The 15025-nt window shown below is 35.9% G+C and overlaps 3 protein-coding genes and 1 pseudogene across 4 annotated transcripts; all 4 read right to left on the bottom strand.

Annotated features, from left to right (window-relative positions):
* Positions 1 to 1799: 1799 nt before the first annotated feature.
* Positions 1800 to 2430, bottom strand: LOC104752857 (UPF0540 protein At1g62060-like; annotated as a pseudogene). Its single transcript, XR_015585254.1, has one exon. The product of XR_015585254.1 is annotated as a UPF0540 protein At1g62060-like (transcript).
* On the bottom strand, positions 1800 to 5450 carry LOC104752858 (transcription termination factor MTERF8, chloroplastic-like). The gene is made up of 2 exons (XM_010475115.3): positions 5310 to 5450; positions 1800 to 5239 (listed from the first exon to the last, which is right to left on the bottom strand). The coding sequence occupies exon 2, from the start codon at positions 4898 to 4900 to the stop codon at positions 3659 to 3661; it is 1242 nt and encodes a 413-aa protein (XP_010473417.1). The 5' UTR covers positions 4901 to 5239; positions 5310 to 5450; the 3' UTR covers positions 1800 to 3658.
* Positions 5451 to 7619: 2169 nt separating this feature from the next.
* On the bottom strand, positions 7620 to 9158 carry LOC104752856 (uncharacterized). Its single transcript, XM_010475114.3, has one exon. The coding sequence runs from the start codon at positions 9076 to 9078 to the stop codon at positions 7792 to 7794; it is 1287 nt and encodes a 428-aa protein (XP_010473416.1). The 5' UTR covers positions 9079 to 9158; the 3' UTR covers positions 7620 to 7791.
* A 3695-nt stretch (positions 9159 to 12853) lies between these two features.
* On the bottom strand, positions 12854 to 14653 carry LOC104752855 (uncharacterized). Its single transcript, XM_087492465.1, has one exon. The coding sequence runs from the start codon at positions 14424 to 14426 to the stop codon at positions 13065 to 13067; it is 1362 nt and encodes a 453-aa protein (XP_087348591.1). The 5' UTR covers positions 14427 to 14653; the 3' UTR covers positions 12854 to 13064.
* Positions 14654 to 15025: the final 372 nt, after the last annotated feature.

The raw sequence follows: 15025 nt of genomic DNA, 5'->3' as shown, positions 1-15025 counted from the left end.
CTTCACCAAGGCACGAAGGAAACCGCTTGAACATCGTCACAAACTCATCTATATATGCTGAATCCTAGACCTATAAATGTTTCTATGGAGTTATCCACTTCGATAATTTCTTTGACCAAAATCATATTATAAGCTGATAATGTTCGCCACTCTCTTTCCCAATATATATATTCGGAACTGTAGTAACATTCTCAGTGAGCTCAGACCTTGAAGCTCCTCTTGACTGCAACAACTTAAGCTTTGAACTAAGAAAATTCGCAGAATTGGCTATTGACACTTGTGGATAACTCCTAACGATGCTGGAGATCTGAGAATCTGTGAACCCATAACTTGTAAGAAGCTTCAGAACAAAACTGTCCGTGAACCTGACTTTACTTGAGACCGATGTAGTGAGTTCTGTAGGTAAACGCACTGAATCATATATGTATTAATGAAATCTTAATCAAAAAATTTCAAATATAATAATGAAAAACTATTCGGTATAATATGAAAAAGTGAATTAGTTTTTTGGAAACTAATAATTACTTAAAAGAATTTATTAGTTTAAAACATACACTTTAATGAAAATTTTAAAAATAATGTTAAAACCAAAAAACAATGATATTTGATGTAAATGACTAAATGTAAATACATAAATCAAAAAAAAGTTGTAAAGTTCTATGCGTACATCTACATTATGATTATACATTAGTTTTGGGTCCCTATTATACTTTTGGTACATTTAAAATAAAATAAATAAAAAAATATATATATCAATTCGCGACCCAATATCAACAACGCACTCTAGGGTTTCTACAGTATCGATTGCGTCGTAATTTGGTGTCCCTGTAATTAGCAATCTAGGGTGCCTCCTCCATGAAAACAGAGCAGCAAAAGGTCTCGGAGGTGGATCTTGTTGCCGTCACCGGACGCAATATGCGAGCCAAGACCTCACGCAATGGTGGAGAACCGATACCAGTTGACCTAATTGTCGAGATATGTTCGAGACTGCCGGCGAAATCTATGTCAAGATGTCGCTGCGTATCCAAGCTCTGGGCTTCCATTCCTCGCCTCCCCTACTTCACGGAGATGTTCTTGACCAGATCTTTGGTTCGCCCGAAGCTACTGTTCGCTTGCCAAAAAGGCAATCACGTGTTCTTCTTCTCCTCACCTCAGCCTCATCAGATTCTTGCAGATGATAACAACTCCTCTGTTTTAGCCGCTAATTATCTTATGAAAATTCCGTATTATTATTTGTACTCTTTGATACGTAGTTCTGTCAGAGGATTGATGTCAATTTTTTATTTTTCTATTTTTTCTGTTTATAAATTACCAATCTGTGTCTTCATGAATATTAATTTCATAATATATTCAAATCTGAATATTAATAACAATGGTATTAGAGCAATAGTATGAGTGTATGACAAAAGATTCATAACATATTGAACATAATTAAACATTACATTATCTGATTTCAAGTTTTAAGAGCATGGTACTTGTTTTTTGTAATAGTAGTAAGTAATCTCCCACGGACAAACCCGAACTCAGTTTACAAAGCTGACGATCAGTTACGTTCCCTTAACTGAACTCGAACACTAGACTTTTCCTAATTACCAAAGTTCATATTAGTGAATTTATGGTTTTTCAACAAATAAAAGATCAAACTTTTCTGAGATTCGAGAAGTTTATATATATATAACTAGGATATTCTCTTCTCTTCTCATTTTCTTGACGTTTCTCCAACATAATATTAACTGTTCTATATACTTATATATGTATATTTTTCCTACCATTACTTAATTAAGATTGAAGAAGATTAATTCAAGGTCGTAATTCTTGCATTTATTTTTATTTATAAAATAGGCATTACACAGAAAGAGTAGTACAGTAGTCTCATGAAAATTAAAGGTGACAGTCTCTGGTTTTATTTATGAATGCAAAAGAGATATTGTGACTTTTTAGAATATATATAAGATTGAGCAATAAGCATGATGAGATCACCTCACGCTCAGTTCTTTTTTCCTTTGCCGTCCTTCTTCTTCTTCTTCTTCTTATCAGTGGTGCGGCCCCTCACAGTGGAACCGGAACCTGCAGAACCGTCTCCACGGGCAGCAGCACCATTGCGATTTGCTTCAGCTGCAGCATTGCCTTGAGCGCTAGAACCACTGGAAGAAGAAGCGTCTGCGTTGCGACCCCGAGCAGAGACATTTCCCCTGGTACTTGTGAAGCCAGTTCCGCTCGAAAAGGCACTTGAACCTTTGGGACTCTTAGTAACACTGGCAAAGCCAGTTCCCGAAGAGGTGCTATCAGTTTGGGCATCAACAGAAGTGCCAGGGGAAATGCCTAAGTGCCTAATTTGTTCTCTTTGGAGACTTCTTCAACCTGCCTTGCGGTGACAATGGCAAACAAAATGCCAATCACGATAAGCACAGAAAACTTTGTGGCATTCATCTTTGGTTTTTTTATTATATCTTTTGGATTAAATTGTGTGTTGTTTGTGGTGATTTGTGTTGTGTTCTTCTAACCAAATCATAGCCTCTATATATACACACACTCGATACGCATGCATTTACTAGGATACATGTGCATTTCTTACAAGAAATATATACACATGCTTAAATGCATTAGTCAAATTACAACTAATGGTCATACCAAGATGTCAACATGATACTATATTAACACCTCTTGCGAGGAATCAGTTGCAATTTTATCTAACCACCTAGTAGGCTAGTACTGTGGATGGATTGTGATATCCGATTAATACTATACTATTTTTGTGATATATTATTATAACTCGAAAGGAATTTCTTACGCCTCTAATTCTCTTATTTTAAAAGCAAATGAACTACATTCATTTTCCAACTTCTAATTTGAGTTACTTAATCCACCAGCTACAAGAAAGGTTATCACTGCGACATAACTTATAAATCCATAATTAGGATTTACCTTGAGTTTAAGCAAAGCTACTTAATTAACTGGACTCTTCAGCCTTTGATGAAATTACTTCTCTGTTACTTGCTATAAAACAATTTCAATTTCCTAAGGAAGAATCCTATCACCAGACAACAAAACCCTTTCGTTTCTGCGAGTCATGTTCTTACAAAACACACAACCAAGGAACATTTACATATAACAACACCAAAAGGTATAACAAGCTGAAAGTTTCACCATTTATACCTCAAACCATACCGCAAAGAGACATACAGTAACCCTCGATTCAATATTATTAGCTGTGATGTCTTATTTGAACTCAAAAGCGTACATATTAAGGCCTCAAAATACTTAATCTCAATGCAAAGAACCAAATTCATTTTTCCAACTTCTGACTCTCAATCTAGAGATTAAGAAATGCCTATCTTGTTACCTGAAATAAACTTTTTTTTTAACAATCCACCAATTACAAGAAAGGTTCTAACAACGACCATTCAAATTTTCAATTAGGATCCACTTTTATTCTAGCTAAAGCTTCTTAATTGTAAAGAGATTAACAGGTTGGATCCAGGTCAAACTGAGATGACAAAAGTACAAATTGGGGTTTCATAGATACATTAACAAAAGCTTTTTATTTGCCACCCATTGCTACATCAAAATATTCATTGACAATCCTAAAGCTGGCAAAAGCAGAATAAGAACAAACCTTGGTATTTCTCATTGTTGTAGATGTGCCTTCTGTTCTGATCTATGGAGCACTGCGACCTTCATTGAAGATAGCCATCAGCACAGGCACCAGCTCGTTGTGCTTCATCACATATCTGAGTATAAATATTTCATCTGTACATGACAAAACATAGGACACAGAAGGTAGTTCACTTCCCTTTCTGAGCAGTCCTTTAGACAAGAGAGCTTTAAGTACGTTACACCTTGGTATAATCCTCTTCTCCATGCTGTATCCAAACACCTGAGGGTGCAAAACCAAGGAACTTAGTGGCCAATTCATCTTCTTCACCAGAAACTCACTCTTCCTTTTAACCGACTCTAGAGAATATTCAATGCAAGGAGGATAACGCCTGACCATGATCAGAAACTCAGATCTGCTATATCCTAAGCCTAGGAATGTCTCAAAGGAGTTCAATATCTTCTTCTTCGAGACTTTCAAAACCGAAGGAGTCTTCTTGAAAATTTCCCATACATCATCCACGGCAAAACCTACACTTGTATAGACTTCAACTTTTTCTCCAATCGTTTTCTCGCTCATTTGGTAAAGCATGCGCAAAGCCACAACAAACTTAGAGGTAGTTGGATCAAAACCCATCTCAACAACCTTCTTGAGTGATGCATCAAAGTTTTCTTTCCCACACACTGGCTGCGATTTGGAGACGAGCAAAGGTAACAACAACCGCTGAGGCATGCCTAAACCTCTCAAAGCAGACACATTTCGGATTTTATTCCCCTGATGACCCTGTGGGAACTCATAATTAGAACTTTGATCAGCTACTATAATGTCTTTGACAGAATCATAGTAAACACTAATAGACTTCTTTCCTAAGATTCTTGGAACTGTAGAAATAATCTGAGTGAGCTCAGAGCTTGAAGCTCCTCTGGACTTGAGAGAGTTAAGCTTGGGACCAAGTGAGTTCTTAGCATCTACCATAAGCAATTCTGGATAATCAGTAATGATGAAGGAGATCTGAGAATCTATGAACCCATGACTTCTAAAAAGACTCAGAACTGAATCCGGATTTGTCTTGTCCGTGAAACTAACTTTCCTTGAGATCGATTCCGCGAGGTTTTTAGATAAACCCAATGAAGTAACGAGGTAAGAGACTGTAAAGTTCTTACCTTTTCGACCATCTCTTGAGCTCCCATTAGCAGAGGAGGAGTAAGAGTTGAAAAAAGCAGATTCCTTTTGCAAAACAAATCCAAAATTAAGACCTTTGTGTAACACAAGAGACCTTCTTCCATTACGTAACAGAGAATTCATGGCTACTCTAATCGAGAAAACGAATCTCGAATGGAGTATGGAGGATACTATCTCTAAACCTCTATACTAAACTAACAAGGGAACAATGTGAAACCGACTCAACCGATCAGTGACTCATCGAGCGCCGGCAAAAACTGATGAGTTGTGCGGCTTCTGAAGAATCCGTCAAAAGAAAAAAAGTTTTGGGGAGGAAACAAAATTAGGGTTTATGACGAAGCTGTTAAAAATTGTGGTCAGTGAGTTGAGTTCCATATAATTTTATTAACTCTTTATTTTTTTATTTTTTTATTTTTTGAGTATGATATCAAGGACTATAGTCAGTACGAGCCAAATCAAACCCTTAACTTGTATAAGGCAAAGAAGATTGATTCAAACTTTTATTTGACTTGTATGAGTGAAGGATTCAAACTTTTAACTTGTATGAGGCAAAGATTTAAACTTTTAACTTGTATGAGTGAAAGATCCAAATTTTTCATCATGGTTTTGCTGAGGGGTTGATTCAATCTCTCACTTTCCACATACGTTAAGGTGATTGTTAGAGTTTGTTTATTACGTTCTTGGTTATATATGATAGATTTTTGGTTATATATGAAAGATTACGTTCTTCTCCATGCTGTATCCAAGTATCGAAGGGTTTGTAACAACGACCAATTCATCTTCCTCACCAGAGATCAGTCTTCTTACCGGAGGTACCTAGGCCTCTAAATGTTTCAATGTTGTTGGCTATCTTTATCTCTGAAAAAGGTAGAAAAGAAGGATACTTCTTGAACATTGCCCAAACATCAAAGCCTAACCTTTTTGTAGAACACTGGTTAAGTCGTGACAGTGAATTATATATTGTCAATGTCAGTCAAGCAACAACATAAACTTCTTCACTCCCTCTTAAGACTATATTATGCAAAAAACACTGAGTGCTAACGGAGGTTTCTGGAAAAAAACATTTTAAGAACTTCGCAATTGCAGGGTAGACAAAACTTACCCACTTTTCTGGCTCGGAGAAGTAAAGTAAAAGGCCTTTGACTTTTCCATGGCAAAGCTTTGATTTTTGGTTCCTCCCCAGCGGCAGCTTTTGCTAAATTGCTCCTCCTTTACCTATTTCAGAATACAAAGAGAATTAGAGATCACTCTAACAGAATAAGTTCCTCAATCAGAATATGTGACATTGTAAGAAACTCTGTACAAAGTTCAATAAAAACACCCTTAAAACCCTCTACATATAGCCACAGTACCTGAGCTTAGTGCAATGTAGCTTGGCGTTATCTTTACCCTTAAAACCGAGTTCGCTTCTCTTCTGGCTTCCTACTTTGCTTGTGCCATATCAGTTTTCTCCTCGGCAAGCTTCTCCTGTGGTTGACGTTTCACTTCTAGAAGGAAATATCAGAGTCAAACATAGTCAACCCATCTTCCGAGGCTTATACACTTTTCTCATTGAAGATAGACAACTACAAACCCGAATTTTCATATTTCAGCCTCATTTCTACTCGAGTCATCTTCAGATCACTTATCCAGTTTGGTTCACTAGGATCTCATATTTGACATCACAAAATCATCAAACTCAAAAAGACTCAGTACTACTAACCAAGCAGAACCAGATTAATTTTGGTCTGGTTAGTTACTATTCTATTGGATTAAATTATTGATCACTAACCAATGTATACACACTAGACTACGTTACTTTCAAAACCAAATTTGATCCTACATTATTAAAGTACACAGGCTAATAGCTCTCTTCAATGCTTTTCTGGATTCATCACTGAAAAAAACATACGAGAATCACAAACCAAAGAAAACTACTCTACTCTGTTCTGCGCCAAGAGTATCATTCTCAAGTTCCTATCAAGAATGAACAAACAGAGTTTAATATATAATTTTCTCAAATATTAACGAGACTTAATTGCCAAAAGTACTAGCTAACAGTGTTAACTAAGTCCAAGTTAAAGGTGAAAACTGATACCGGACTAGATTCCGAATTATTCGAAGATAGAAGAAAGGTAACCCTACTTTGACATATTAGTATATACGTATAGATTGCTTAATTCAAGGAACCCATATCTCATACATCTAAAAACACAATAAGACCAAGAAAAGAAAAAGATAGTTCTGATAGATTTAGCTCTAGAGAGATATGGGGCAAATCCGCTGAGTGAGCACATTAATCAACAACCAATGCATAACCCTATCTCAATCTACCTATAATAACGTTGAACTAATTGATACAGTTTCTAGGATCATAAACTTGATAGGTATATTACCTTGTGAGTCAAAGAGAGAAACCTTGAGTGTGTTCACTCTGTAGTCGTAAGCCATACCAAAAGCCCAGGCGTATTCAGTAAAAAAGTGTAAAAACCAGATATTAGATTTTACCAACTTGGACTGGATGATAATCTGATTTATGAATCCTAATATAAGATAGCTTTCTACTGCCCCTGACGATATTCAAGACAATGTACCATAAAGCTCACAGAAAACATGTAAGAAACGACATAGCAACTAAAGACCAAGATCACCAATCTGATAATAAAAACATTCCACTAATCAGATGAATCATATGATCAAAGAATATATAAAGCAACGGCAGAGCATATATGACCAGTCCACGAGTCAGTAATATATACAACTAAGACTTTAAAGTACTAGCTATGATTTTTAGACTCCAATCCCAAAACTCTACAAATAAAGTGAAATTAAGCTTATCAGGAAACCAAAAACTAAAGAAAAATTTGAAAACTAACTGCTGCAGTAATATATCAGAAGATAGATTCCGAGTTACAAATTTAGGCATTTTAAGAGAAACAGTTGAATCCGGATCAAATTGATATTTAAAAAGTCTGAAATTGAGGTTTTACGATATTCAAAAAAATAGAACCAGAATCCTTGACATGCCTTGTGATCTATGAAGCACTATAGATAGTCATCAACTCAGTCACCAGCTTCTTGTCCTCGTGCTTCTTAACATACCTGTCTAAGAACACCTCATTGCTACATATGAAGACATATGATATCGAAGGGAGTTCACTTCCTAGCAATCCTTTGGGTATGAGAGCGTTGATTACGTTACACCTTGGTACAATCCTCTTCTCCATGCTGTATCCAAGTACCGCAGGGTTTGAAACCAGAGCCTTTAGAGGCCAATTCATCTTCTTAACCAGTAACTCAGTCTTCTTTTTAATCGTCTCAGCAGACAAACCAATGCCCTGAGGAAAGCGCCTAACAACCATCGCAAACTCATCTCTACTGAATCCTAGGCCAAGATATGTTTCAACAGTGTTCAAGATCTTCTTCTCAGAGGGTGTCAAAAAGTTTGGCCACCTCTTGAACACTGTCCATACATCTCCCACATCAAAGCCTAACCTTTTATACGCATTGACCTTTTCTTCTATTGTCTTGTCGCTCAACCCTTGAACAATGGTTAGCGCTTCAAGAAACTTTGCAGAGGTTGGATTAAAACCCATCTCAACAACTTTCTTGAGGGATTCTTCAAACTTTTCTTTACCGAAGACAGGTCCATCACCAGAGATGAGCAAGCGGAATAACAACTTCCTAGGCATTCCCAACTCTCTCAAAACCGATACGTTTCTGATCTTGTTCTCAAGATTACCCTGTGGAAAAGATTGACATGAAGTCTCGTACTTGGAACAAGTCGTATCATGTAAAGTGTCTTTGATGAAATCATAGTACACACTGATGGTTTTTTGCCCTCTCTTTCCCAAGATTCTCGGAACTGAAGAAACAATCTCAGTGAGCTCAGAGCTTGAACCTCCTCTAGACAGCAAAAACTGAAGCTTTGGACCAAGTGATTTCTTAACATCAGCTAAAAGCAATCGTGGATAACTCGTAACGATGCTGGAGATCTGAGTATCTGTAAACCCATGCTTTCTCAAAAGTTTCAGAACAGAATCAGGATTTGACTTGTCCTCGAACCTGACCTTCTTCGAAATCGATTCTGCGTGGTTTTTAGGTAAACCCAATGAACCAACGAGGTAAGAGACTGTAAAGTTCTTACCTTTTAGACCAACACTAACAAGGCTCACATCATCAGCATCAGCAACACTAGCAGTAGCAGTAGCAGAGGAGAACGAATTAGAAAAAGCAAATGCATTACTTTGCATAACAAATCTAAGATTACGCCATTTCTGCAACTCACCAAACCTTTTTCCATGGAGTATCAGAGAACACATAACAAAACAAAGGCCAACAACTCTCTCTGTTTCAATCCTAACAGCATAAAGTCGAAAACTTTCTCCGAAATTACGAACAAGAAAACGAAAGAATAAAAATTTGGGGGATTTTATAATAAACCCTGCGTGGGGCTGAATTACTGGTTTAGTTTTTAATTTTTAAAAGGTCAATGTAGCTACTTGGATTCGAACCTGGGTCTTACCACTAAGTTACAGCTTCTTTTTTTTAATTTTATTTTTTTGAGGCTCTGCAGACATCTTTTGAAATTTCATTATTGTCATCATATATGCACATGCACTTAGCTCACTGAAGAACAGAATTAAACCCGGATTTGCATATACAGCTTCCATTGCGAATCAAGTCATCTTCAGATAACATATCTTCCAGTATGGTTCACAAGGATCTCACATTCTGGCATCACACCAAATGGATGCATATCAGAGTATATTTGTAATCTCGTTACTGTCAAAACAAAAAGTGATCGTACGTAATTAAAGTATACATATGCAAACAACAATGGTGGTATACTACTCTGTATTGATAGAGAATTACACTTTGTTCTACTACTCTATTGTCTTAAGAGCATTTATATAGAGATTTCCGAAGTAGAAATTCTTATTACACTAATAATAAGCAGAATCAAAGGTAAAAGAGAATAAATTCTCCTTTATAAAATTCAATTCAATTTTTCATTTTTTAAATGAGTAACGTTTCTGACAAGAGAAGCATTTATGAATTTTAAGTCACATTTGCCATTTTCTGAAATGAGTAACGTATGTATCTACAACGAGAAATGTTTATGAGATTTAGGGAGGGTGTATTCAACTTGACATTTTAAGTTATTTGTGTGAAATTTACAAATTATATGTTATTTAATCATGGATTTTAAAAAGTCTATTAAAATCCATGGTTATTGAACAGATGATTTAAAAATCTATTTTTAAATCCTCAGTTATTCAAAACAGTTTTGTGGATTCTAGAGGATTTGAGAGGATTTGCTTATTTAAAAATACAGAAATTCAAATTTCATGTTTTTAGGTGGCATTTGAAAGAAGTTTACAAAAAATCATATCAACTTCTCTAAAATCAATCAAAATTCTAAATTTCCTAAATCCCAAATTCTCCAAAATCATGGTTTGAATACCCCCCTTAATTCACATGTTTCAAAGTCTCGATTTTTTTGTTCGGTTTAGTTAATTTCAATTTTGAAAATATTACCGAAAATAACCGAAACATAAAACAGTTCGGTTCAGTAATATACATGTGTATTTCAGTTATTTTGAGTTTTGTTTTGCCAAAGTTGAACCAAATTTTTTTAGAATCTCGTACAATATTTTTTAGACTAGGTTAATTTGCATAGATTTTGTTAGTTCTGTTTTGCAATCTAAATTGGTTTTTAATACATATTATGATAAATCAGAAGCATAAGTGATGATTTTGTGATAAGTTGTAATGTCTAAGCCATCCATCAAAATAATGTTCATTCGGTTAATTAATTTTTTATATGGTGTGTTACTTCTTTTAAATTTAACTCTAGAAAATATAGGGAAAATGTGCTGAGTGTGAGGGAGGGCATAATCCACATCCAAAGCATTACACGATCTCAGTGTATCTCTGATAAAGTTGAACATGAAATAGTTTAAAATCATATATATTCTTGGATGTCTTCATTAAATCATATATATCCTTGGATTTCTTCACAACACACATAATTAGATTGTGGCGCCACAACAAACTGAGAATATGGAAGATTAGTAGATTATGGAGGAAAAGGAAGACAACACAGACACAAAGAATGAGATTGTGGCTCCAAACGTAGAGACATCATGGACTGTGGCAACCATTGCTGAGCTCGGCGCGTAAATTGACAATTTAACCAAAGTTATCGGCTTATCGCTAACAGCTTTGCAAAGGTAAGTTTTTTTTTCTCTATTCTTATTTTATCTTTTTAAAACTGCATATATTATTTGTTCTGAACCTATCTTTTTATTAGATCCACTGGAATATCTTAAAAAGGTTCGAGCAGAATTGGTCGAAGCTGTCCTGGCAATTGGAGCGTTTACTACAATGTCATCCCTTACCAACCCACTTGGAGGACTCGATGCTAAAGGATTTGTGTGAGGTTTAGAGATACGCATTGCTATAGGTGGTATGTCATCTTCAGCAATCTTGCATTTGTGCTTTTATATGCTAATTGGGCACAAATTCACAAACCGTTGGAGGAGCAAGAAGACAAGGCCAAGACATTGAAGATGAAGATCATGGTAGGTTGGGCTTTATTTGGCTTATAGTGATGGTCTTTTCTGGAGCCTTCATTGCAGCCTTTTGGACTGTTTATCCAGAGGATGAACCACCTGAACCGTTGTAGGATAAATATGCTATTAATCTTTATTTTTCAAATTATTAATCTTCTTCAAAATCTTTTCTAGCCTTCTTTACGATAGCATTGGCAGTCTCTCTCATGCGTTGCAAGCCGTTCTGGAGTGAAACTTTTGCTTCACCCTGAGCGGCCTCCATTCTTCTAGAATGGAGTCCTAAAAACTCACAATTCAGCTGCATAAATGTGTCCAAATCTTCCCTTATGCTGACCACCTTTGAAACTTCCCTTTGCTGACTTTCAATAGTCGCCGTCTGAGATCCTTTTGATGCCTGAGATACTTTTGATGCAGACGGTTTCTGATTCCCTTTCTTTTGGCATGCACTGAATAAGGTTGGACGAGCTTCAGGGGATAGAGTAAGGGCTGACCAGTCCAATTCAGGCTCTTTCAGAGTCTTCTCCTTCTCCTTCTTCACTGGGATGATTGACGACTTTTTACCACCTCTAGCTTTGATGTTAGGAGCTTCTACTTCCTAGACACCTTGATCACTTTTCATAGCTGTCAGTCTCTTTTGTTTTTCAAGGTCAGCTTGCTTGATCTTCTCCAACAATTCAGTATCTTGTGATTTGTCCACACCATTCTTTTACATTCCTCATCAAATGGGGAACAATGAAATATGTTTGTTCCTCTACAACAATTGATGATGAATAAAAGGGAACAAAAAGTGAACAGATATTAAAATATCTCTTAATAATATATGTATGTTGGTATCTAATAATATTCAAATATTTATATAAACATTTTCTGTTATATTAATCTTTAAATTTTATTTGAGAATTATATTGATGGTGAAATAAATTTAATTTATGTCTATATTAAAAATAAAAGAATATATTTTTATTTACTGCTATAAATAATATTATTAATTAATATTAATATTTAAATATTTACATATGAAATATAGATATTTAGTTCAAATTTTATAGTTTAGAATCAAATGTCAAATTAATTAATTTTAGTAAATTTTATTTACTATCTATTTAATACATTTGTTAAGATATTGATATTATTTAGTTAACATTCATCGTATCTTATTCTTACCCTAAACTTTTTCCATTTCATTTCAAATATTTTTGTTCCATTCCTCATTGTTTTTTTTTGTTGTTGTTGTTGTTAACGTCCTCATCATCGTCTAATTTGTTCACTTTCTTTTTGGTTACTTAATCACAGTCGAAAGCTAAGTTTTGTGGTCTTGTTTATTGTGAGTAGAGCAAAAATGTCTTAAGATATTCATTCATATAGCTAATAAATGAAATATTAATATTAGTAGTTTTCATAGACTTGTATAATATTATATTGGCTTGACTCTGAAGCTAGAATAGTAAATATGTGTGTTCTTTGTTTTTAAATGAGAAATGGCTTTTGATGGGGAGGAGCTCAATGATGCAAAGCAAAGTGAAGGGAAGAGAAAAATAAAATCAACAAATATATCAGACGTCTGCTGCTTGGCTGCATTGCTGTTTCTAGGCTACCAACCTCAGTGTGATTTATCAGAAAAGAGACTCACAATTACATTTTAAGTTAATTTTTCCAAATCAGATTGCTTTTGAAGTCAAAGATCAAGGTTTCAAAATAATAAAAGCAAAATCCTTGACAAGCCTTCTTATCTATGAAACACGGTCTCCGGTGAAAATAGCCATCAACTCAAGCACAAGCTCCTTATCATCATGGTTCCTCACGTACTTGTTAAAGAACTCTTCATTGGTACATACCAAAACAGACGACATTGGAGGGAGTTCACTTTCGAGCAAACCTTTTGACATGAGAGCTTTAATTACATTACACCTTGGGACAGTCCTCTTCTGCATGCTGTATCCAAGCATCGCAGGGGTTGTAATCACAGACCTTAGAGGCCAATTCATCTTCTTCACCACAAACTCAGTCTTCTTTGTCACAGTCTCTGCAGATAAAATAAGACACTGGGGAAAGCGCTTGGCTAGTATAACAAACTCATCTCTGCTGAATCCGAGGCAAAGAAATGTTTCAATGGAGTTCAATATCTTCTTCTCTGAAGCACCAACGCATTGCGGAAACTTCTTCATCAGTGAAAGGACCTCGTCTTCGACTAGTCCACACTTCTTCAGGGTCTCAATGCTCCGAACTATCTTCTTCTCCGAGTGATTCAGAAAGCTAGGACACTTCTTGAACATTTCCCATACATCTCCCTCAGAAAAGCCTAACCCTTTACAGACGTTGACTTTTTCTTCTATTCTTTTGTCGCTGTATCTGTAAACAACCTTAAGAGCTTGGACAAACTTTGAGGAGGTTGGAACAAAACCCATCTCAACAACTTTCTTGAGTGATTCTTCAAAATTTATTTTTCCACAAACAGGTTGGGCATCAGAGATGAGCAAGGAGAATAAAATCCTCTGAGGCACACCCAACTCTCTCAGAACCAAAACATTCCTGATTTTATTCCACTGTCTACTACCCTCTGGCGAAGATTGACATAACTTTTCATAATTGGAACTCTTATCTGCCTCTATAATCTCTTTGATGAAACCATAGTATCTGCTTATAGTTTTGGCAGCTTTCTTTCCCAAGATTTCAGGAACTGTAGAAACAATCTGAGTGAACTCAGAGCTTGAAGCTCCTCTTGACTGCAAAAACTGAAGCTTGGGAGCAAGTTTTTTCTCAGCATCTAATACAAGCAATGTTGGATAGTCCGTAACGATGCTTGAGATCTGAGAATCAGTGAACCCATGACCTCTAAAAAGACTCAGAACTGAATCAGCATTGCTCTTGTCCTCGAAACTGACTCTCATTGAGATCGATTCAGCTACTTTTCTAGTCAAACCCAATGAATCAACGAGGTAAGAGACTGTAAAGTTCCTACCTTTACGACCATCTCTATAAGCAGCAGTAGCGACAGAGGAGAAGGAATTGGAAAAATAAGATGCATTTTGCACTGCAAAACTCAAATGACGCCATTTCTGCAACTTTTTGCCATGGAGAATCAGAGAATACATGACCAAAGACGAATTCAAAGATTACCTAAAGACGCAGAAGAGCAGGAAGGACAGAACCCAGCAAATCCCCAATAGTTTAGAAGCGATCGCTACCCAACGCGGATGGTGAAGTGAAGGAAGAACGATTCACTCATCAGTCATCATCGATCAGTTGCAGTTGCAGATAAGAAAAGAACAAGCAGAGATCTTTAGGGTTTAGGCAAAACCCCTCTTTTAATTTATTTTTGATTTTGAAATTGTTGTCTAATACAACCCGAAACATAATACGGTTCGGTTCGGTTATAGACAAATTCGAGTATTTTGAATTTTGTTGCCTAAGTTGAACCAAAATTCTTTAGAAATTCTCTAGAAACTCGGATACCATGGGTTAAATTGGATAAATTTGGTTAGTTCGGCTAAGGGGTTTTAAGAGCTGCATCAATCAATCATTATGATAAACTAAACAGGAGTGTGGATCATCATTCTTCTCCAAATAAAAACATTTCAAGAAACTCAAAACTTACCCATTTTTCTAGCTTATAAGAAGCAAACTGACAGGTCTCAAGTTTCTATCAAGAACGATCAAATAGAGTTGAATTTGGCATCTCTTCATATATGAT

This window comes from Camelina sativa, chromosome 16 (genome assembly GCF_030686135.1).
Source record: "Camelina sativa cultivar CO46 ecotype springtype chromosome 16, ASM3068613v1".
Lineage (NCBI taxonomy): Eukaryota > Viridiplantae > Streptophyta > Magnoliopsida > Brassicales > Brassicaceae > Camelina > Camelina sativa.
This window is presented reverse-complemented; position numbering and strand designations above follow the sequence as displayed.

Bases quoted from the DNA above. Each gene is read 5' to 3' on its own strand.
- LOC104752856 (XM_010475114.3), bottom strand. From the start codon at position 9,078: ATGTGTTCTCTGATACTCCATGGAAAAAGGTTTGGTGAGTTGCAGAAA.
- LOC104752855 (XM_087492465.1), bottom strand. From the start codon at position 14,426: ATGTATTCTCTGATTCTCCATGGCAAAAAGTTGCAGAAATGGCGTCAT.
- LOC104752858 (XM_010475115.3), bottom strand. From the start codon at position 4,900: ATGAATTCTCTGTTACGTAATGGAAGAAGGTCTCTTGTGTTACACAAA.